This window comes from Denticeps clupeoides, chromosome 5, assembly GCF_900700375.1.
Source record: "Denticeps clupeoides chromosome 5, fDenClu1.1, whole genome shotgun sequence".
Taxonomy (NCBI): domain Eukaryota; kingdom Metazoa; phylum Chordata; class Actinopteri; order Clupeiformes; family Denticipitidae; genus Denticeps; species Denticeps clupeoides.
Window position 1 is genome coordinate 6,893,207 of NC_041711.1, and position 7,079 is coordinate 6,900,285.

General features: G+C 37.0%; 3 protein-coding genes across 3 annotated transcripts in view; 1 reads left to right on the forward strand and 2 right to left on the reverse strand.

Annotated features, from left to right (window-relative positions):
* Positions 1–48: 48 nt before the first annotated feature.
* On the forward strand, positions 49–2,133 carry smpdl3b (sphingomyelin phosphodiesterase acid like 3B). Its single transcript, XM_028979251.1, has 8 exons — positions 49–112; positions 218–431; positions 512–609; positions 710–853; positions 980–1,149; positions 1,246–1,423; positions 1,538–1,671; positions 1,765–2,133. The coding sequence occupies exons 2-8, from the start codon at positions 388–390 to the stop codon at positions 2,131–2,133; spliced, it is 1,137 nt and encodes a 378-aa protein (XP_028835084.1). The 5' UTR covers positions 49–112; positions 218–387.
* Positions 2,134–2,472: 339 nt separating this feature from the next.
* Positions 2,473–5,877, reverse strand: mecr (mitochondrial trans-2-enoyl-CoA reductase). Its single transcript, XM_028980661.1, has 7 exons — positions 5,738–5,877; positions 5,544–5,646; positions 5,059–5,161; positions 4,882–4,955; positions 3,517–3,577; positions 2,984–3,056; positions 2,473–2,896 (listed from the first exon to the last, which is right to left on the reverse strand). The coding sequence occupies exons 1-7, from the start codon at positions 5,799–5,801 to the stop codon at positions 2,727–2,729; spliced, it is 648 nt and encodes a 215-aa protein (XP_028836494.1). The 5' UTR covers positions 5,802–5,877; the 3' UTR covers positions 2,473–2,726.
* LOC114789846 (uncharacterized) overlaps positions 5,851–7,079 on the reverse strand; it is an 8,666-nt gene continuing 7,437 nt past the window's right edge. The window contains exon 8 of the mRNA XM_028979252.1: positions 5,851–5,881. Within this exon, the coding sequence (XP_028835085.1) occupies positions 5,851–5,881 (31 nt within the window). The remainder of the gene's footprint in view (positions 5,882–7,079) is intronic.

Here is a 7,079-nt window from a genome sequence, read left to right on the forward strand (position 1 = left end):
AGAGCACTAGTCTCCTTGTTTGTGCCTATTCACATAAGGTCAGTCATGGCGCTGTGGATTGTTTCTGTACTCACTTACTTTTTACCATACATTGGCATTAACGCACTAACTGGTGAGTCTCATAATTTCACACATATTTTCACATATTTTAATACTGAAATGTGTTAATTAATCAAACCTTTTATGAAATGACTATCATCCACTATTTCTATTTCAGGGAGCTTCTGGCATATCTCCGACCTTCACTGGGACTACACATATAAACTCGGGGACGATCCCAGCCTGGTCTGTAGTTCCAGTGGCAGGCGACCGGCTGAAGGTGCAGGAAAGTTTGGACACTATGTGTGTGACTCACCCTGGGAGCTGATCAACTCTTCCATCTATGCGATGAAAAACATTTTAGAACATCCGGACTTCATAGTTTGGACTGGGTACGTGATTGCCCTCTTTCGTATATTTTTCTTCATGTGTAACAATATGGTTACTAAAGCAAATGTCTTGACACTATCAGAGACGATACCCCCCATGTGCCAAATGAAGATCTGGGAGAGGAGAAGGTTCTCTTTATAATTGAGGGTCTCACTCAGATCATCAAACAACTGTTCCCAAGTACATATTCATGCATGAAGCACTACGCTGGATTTTGGTTAGTAGAATATATTTCATATAAATAATTTGTTTACATAACATGGTTGTGATTTAATTCCAGAAACAAAAGTGTATTCAGCACTGGGAAACCATGACTACCACCCAAAAAGCCAGCTGCCAGCAGAGCAGAACAATATTTACAACAAGGTTGGTGATTTATGGAAGGACTGGATGGAGCCATCATCCCAGGATAATTTTCAAAAAGGTACTGCTGACCAGTTATGATGGATCTGGAACACATAAAAAAAAAAAAAAAACAACAACGTCTAATGTGCTGTAGCTGCACCATGAAAATTTAACATTGATTTGTAAATGTTTGTGTTTGTTTTAGGTGGATACTATACAGAAAGACTGCTGAATCGGCCAGGTTTTCGTGTTTTGGTCCTCAATACAAACCTTTACTATGACCAGAACAGTGTGACAGAAAATATGCAAGATCCTGCAAACCAGTTGCAATGGATGGATGACGTATTATCAAAAGCAGTACTTAATAATGAGAAGGTCATTAGATTATCACATATATTGTCTAAGGGAATTCATTTGCATCCCAGACAATTGCATCCCAAACAAAAAAATTTTTCTTTCCTTTGAGTTTAGGTCTACATTATAGGGCATATTCCTCCAGGCGTCTTTGAGAAGAAAAGAAACAAAGCATGGTTTCGACCTCATTTCAATAAACGCTACCTGGAGCTTATCCAAAAGCATCATTGTGTCATCATGGGCCAGTTCTTTGGCCACCACCATACAGACAGCTTCCGAATGTTCTACTCAGATGGTATTTAAAAACAGTCTTCTCTTCCTTTGCTTCTAGCTTTCAGCCACAATTTGGCAGCTTGTCCACAGAGAGAATCAAAGTATGCAAATCAAAATGATGAAATGTGATTTTTAGAAAACCCAGTCAGCACCATTTTCCTTACTCCGGGTGTAACTCCATGGAAGACAACACTCCCAGGTGTTGATGATGGAGCAAATAATCCTGGGATTCGTATATTTGAGTACGACTCTGAAACACTGCTAGTCAAGGCAAGTATCCATACATATTCTCCGCCATATCATCCAAAATGACCTCAATGACTCCACTCAAAATTACCATATTTTATTATTCTTGCAATCAAGGACATGATTACCTTCTACTTTAATCTGACCCATGCAAACAATGCACGGGCTCGCTGGGAGAAGGAATATCGCCTGACAGAGGCCTTCCATGTACCTGATGCCTCACCCGCCTCCATGCATCGCATTATGGAGAACATGGCTGGGGATTCTTGCATCCTACAGAAGTACTATGAATTCAATTCTGTCAGTTACGACCGAAAACCCTGTAATGCTGGCTGCCGCATCAACCACATTTGTGCTATCAGGGAGGTCGACTTTGAGATGTACAAGCACTGTGTGGAGACAGGAGACACATCACCCACTGTGGAGGGAGCAATATGGTTACTGGTCCTTTCTGCAGTATCAGAAATTGTAATTCCCAGTCTTTAACTACTGACATGATGGCTGGAGCATTTGTTTCTTTGTTAATTGACATTAGCCAACTTGTCCCACAATGCATTGCATAAACAATGAGCTAGAAAACTTTGTTAGTGGAACTTTAGTGTCAGCCACAGAACGCAGTCATTATAACATTATTGAATTGTCTGACATCAGGTGTTTTACAGTGTATCCATATAAATGGCCCACCCTGTAGTTTCTCAAAAGTGTTCCATGAGCACAAGACCAAACACTGATAACTAAAAAAAAAAAAAACATATTTCATAAATTGCTTTGATCAGTTTAATTACTATATTGCTGCAATGAAAAAAAACAAAAGGTTGCAATAGATTTATTTTCGACCACCAGGTTTACTTTAAAGCTGCAGTTTATTATTATTATTATTATTATTATGAAAGGACACCACATCTAACACCATGATAACACAATGATAACATGTTCTATGGATTACACATTTATTATCAGTGTGGTTAATGCATAATCAAAGAAGTGATTACAGATCTGTGAATCATAATACTGCATAATCATGCCACAAAGCATGTCTTGCAGAATGAAGCAAATACCAGGTTGTAGTAAAGGCCTGTTTACGATGACATGACAAGAATTTGTTTTGAGGAGATGAATGGCTTCATTGCAGCATCCAGAGCTTTGGGGAAATCCTGAAAAGCCCATTGTGAACAGGCAGGAGCAGAGAGCTTTCCCTCACAAATCAAAGAACAGAGCTCATCCAGCATACCACGCAGTGCCCTTTCATCTGTTATAACAAATAAAGTGAAAACTAATCTTAATCTGTCTATTTAATCAAATATTCCAGAAAAATGTTTGTGGATTTGTAATTTACCTTTACTATGGTTCTTCTTCCACCTTGTCACCCAAAAGCCTTGTACCTTCACATCCTTAAAGATAAGGGCACTCTAAGGGGGCAGATAAGGGCACTTACACTCATGGGGAATTAAAAATGTAGAAAACCTGATAATGTATATCCACACTCAATAACTACATTAATAGTTTGATTATTTCTATTAACTCTGAATCATTTTGCTCTCAGCAATGCATGTTTCAATAAAAAATACAAACATATTTATTACAATTTCTTATTTAATAAAATAATCAATAAAAAAATTTAACAGGATTTATAAAAAAATATATTTTGCAATAACTAATTAAAATAGTCAGTAATACCTGTAACTTATGCTATGTTTGGCCTAGCTCAGAAGAAGCACATAAATGAGAGTGGCATGTTCCCTGTAAACAAACTGGGATAAGCCAACTGGTGCAGACCAGCATGTAAAATTAATTTTAGTCAATTTCTTTAAAGCAGATTAGCAAACTGTATAAACTGCTATACTCTGCAAGAGTAGAAAGGCAGCTCACCACTGGCACAGAAACTGGTTGCTTGGCCATCCCACCATATGTCACCATGGTGCCACGAGACCTGTGCAATGGCAAGCATTTACCACCCCAATTCCAATTGCATCCAAGTTGGGATGTTGTGCAAAACATAAACATTGTGAATAAATAAATACCACAAAGACAAGATATCTAATATTAAAAAAAAAAGAACAGATTTTTGCTAATCTTCACTAATTTTGCATGTCATACCTGCAACACATTCCAAAAAAGCATCCCCAAAAGGCTCAGTTATTCACAAGCAATGTGAGATCTTATATAGTCCGTTGTGTGGCTTTTCTAATCAAATCCAATCAGTATAATCAAACACAGCTGGATTCAAATGAAGGTGTAGAACCATCTCAAGGATGATTAGGAGAAATTGACAGCACCTCAGTTAAATATATTAGTGTCACAAAAAAAGTGTGAATTCTTAGATGATTTTTCAGTTTTTCTTTATTAATAAATCTGCAGAAATTCAGTTTTTCTGTCAATATGGGGAGCTGTGTGTACATTAACAAGGGGAAAAATGAACTTCAATGATTTTAGCAAATAGCTGCAATATAACAACGAGTGAAAAATGTAAAGGGGTCTTTCTGTATCCACTGTAATTCTGTGAAACAATCATGGACGTTGTGTCCTCCAGGCCAAAAAAGAAACAGACCATCCAGATAATCAGCACACAGTTTAAAATCCAGCATCTGCGATGGTATTAGTGCCCATGGCATGGGTAACATGCACATCTTCAAAGGCACCATTAATGCTGAAAGGTATATACCTTTCTGAAAGGTTTTGGAACAAATGCTGCCATCAAAGCAACGTCTTTTTCAGGGACCAATGAAACCAATGCGAGGCCACATTCTGTGTCTGTTACAATAGCATGGCATTTAAAATGTGTAGTGCATTATGAAGGGCAGAATACAACAATGGAGACCCCAGACTGTTCAAGCAAGAATGGGGAAAAATTCCACCTACAGTGCTTCAAAATTTAGTGTCCTCAGTTCACAAATGCTTATTGAGTGCTGTTAAAAGGAAAGGTGATGTAACACAATGGCAAAGATGCCTCTGTCCCAGCTTTCTTGGAATGTGTTGCAGGCATCAAATTTAAAATAAGTGAAGATTTGCAAATCTTGCAAGGTTTATCAGTTGGAACATTAGATAGGAGGACATTAGTGTTTCTTAGTGTTTCAATTGAATAAAGGTTGAAAATATTTGCAAATCAATGTATTCTGTTTTTATTTACATTTTACACATCATCCCAACTTAGAAGTTGTATAATTAAAACTATTTCGAGACAAAGACACACTGATGACATACTAATACATAAGTATCACTATAACTATTACTTACTGTAAGTGGCGGAGCAACTCTGTTGCACTTTTTCCTCCAACACCATTAAGTGCTAGTTTTGGTCGAGGGCAGACCTGTATAAAATGTTATTAAATCATTTATCTTGTTTGGAATAAAACTGTTGCCAGCATATAAATAGAAATCTATTAAAAAATTAAATTAATCCTTCCATGGGACCTTAAAGAGTTCCTTCATTTCTGGTCGTCTTAACATTTCATCCTTGAACACATGAGTGGCTCCCATCTCCATTAGTCGGTTGCTAAGCTGCTGGAAGTCCAGTCTGACAAAAAGTAAAAAAATTCAGACACAAAGTAACCTACAGACAGAGAAACACAGCTGCCCTGTTCTAAATAAGGTTTCCTTATCTAATCCCAAATGTATGCTATAATTATTGTATAAATACAAAACAAAACATTCAATACTAACAACATTCCTGGGTGTTTATATTATAATATGTCTCAGGGGTTTCTCATCACAACCCTGAATAACAAAACCCAGTTACAGTGCCTACAGTATTAAGCCCCTTATTGTCAATGGATCCTGTTTTCCTTCACTCACAATGGGAACAGAGATGCAGAAATGAAATGCACTAATTCCATTAAGATTACATTTGATGTTTTTTCATTGTTTGGTGCTCAGTGTGTATGGATATTAAGATGTACCTGTCTCTGACCACATTGATGGATTGGACTCCTTTAGCTGCAGCTATCTGAATGACTGCCTGGCCCACACCACTGTTGGCAGCATTCTGTATCACTGAGTCTCCTGTAAAACAATAATAAGAGAATAATAATAATAATACAGCATGCAGATTCTAACATTTTCCACTGGTGGACAGGATCTCAATTTTATGTACCTGGCTTTAGATCCTCAAAATCAGAAAGCATCCTAAGGGCAGTGCAGGGGTTGACCCCTAACATTGCCGCAGACAAAAGTGGAATGTCACTGGGCAAGGCAATTACTTCACTCTCATCGAGCACTGCTGCTGTTCTCCATGTGCCTGTCAAATTTTAAAACATTGTATGAACCCATATCACTAATTACAGGGTTTCTGCATGTTTAAGGAAGTCAAATTTAAGACTTTAAAACCTTTTTTAAGGTCACTTTCATCAAATTTAAGAAGTTTCTCTCAGCAGACACTGTGAGGGACAGATTATTTGCTATAATACAGTACGCATTAGTTTTATGTCTGTGAAGATTCTCAGTCATCCATGGGAATTTGTCTGAAAGTTGAGTCATGGCAACTGGACTTTCTTTCTTTAATGTAGAGATGTGTCATTCTGCAGCCACAGAACTTTGTCAATCAGATTTTCATTGGTTTTAAGATGTTATATATATATATATATATATATATATATATATATGTGTGTGTGTGTGTGTGTGTGTGTGTGTGTGTGTGTGTGTTATATATGTTATCATATTCATATTTTCTGTTGTGCAACCAACCACTAGGGGGGACTGCGATAGTTTTGATTTCTTTTTTCAGAGAAGCACTATTAGGGGGAAAAGTTTCATAAAATTAATAGGGACAAAAGTCAAAAATATAACAAAAATCCTGAAGTGTTTTGTTGTGGTAGTAAATGTGTTTCTGCATTTTATGAAACTTGTTTTCCCGATTAATTCCAAGAGACCATACTTACATTTACATTTACAGCATTTATCAGACGCCCTTATCCAGAGCGACTTACAATCAATAGTTACAGGGACAGTTTCCCTGGAGCAACTTAGGGTTAAGTGTCTTGCTCAGGGACACAATGATAGTAAGTGGGATTTGAACCTGGGTCTTCTGGTTCACAGGCGAGTGTCTTAACCACTAGGCTACTACCACCCATACTCTCGAACATCAGTTGATGTGATTGGCTTGGTTAACTTTGGTGACATTTGATTGGCTACATTTTGAAAAAAAGACATTTGTGAAATGAGCAATCAAGGAAGTATAAAAAATCCACAAATAAAGTTAAGGGAATTCACATATATATATGTGGTTTGTAAATGCAGGTTTATTGGTTTGTGAATAAATGGAACTGCACTGACATCACGTAATTTAGTTGAGAAGTGCATTTGTGAACGGTGCTAATTTATTTGTAAGTCAAAAAACATATTTGTGAATCTTGTGAAGATATTTTATTTAAGTCATAAAATATATCTGTGAACAGTGTTATTTGTAAGTCATAAAATATATATTTTTGCTGAATCAA

Excerpts from the sequence above, each read along its gene's own strand:
- smpdl3b (XM_028979251.1), top strand. The coding sequence starts at position 388 with ATGAAAAACATTTTAGAACATCCGGACTTCATAGTTTGGACTGG. Across the intron at positions 432-511 it reads GACTTCATAGTTTGGACTGG|AGACGATACCCCCCATGTGC; the intron begins GTACGTGATTGC and ends TGACACTATCAG. Across the intron at positions 1,672-1,764 it reads CTGAAACACTGCTAGTCAAG|GACATGATTACCTTCTACTT; the intron begins GCAAGTATCCAT and ends CTTGCAATCAAG.
- mecr (XM_028980661.1), bottom strand. The coding sequence starts at position 5,801 with ATGTTAGGGGTCAACCCCTGCACTGCCCTTAGGATGCTTTCTGATTTT. Across the intron at positions 3,578-4,881 it reads GAGTTGCTCCGCCACTTACA|GTCTCGTGGCACCATGGTGA; the intron begins GTAAGTAATAGT and ends GCCATTGCACAG. Across the intron at positions 3,057-3,516 it reads AACCAGTTTCTGTGCCAGTG|AGTGCCCTTATCTTTAAGGA; the intron begins GTGAGCTGCCTT and ends CTGCCCCCTTAG.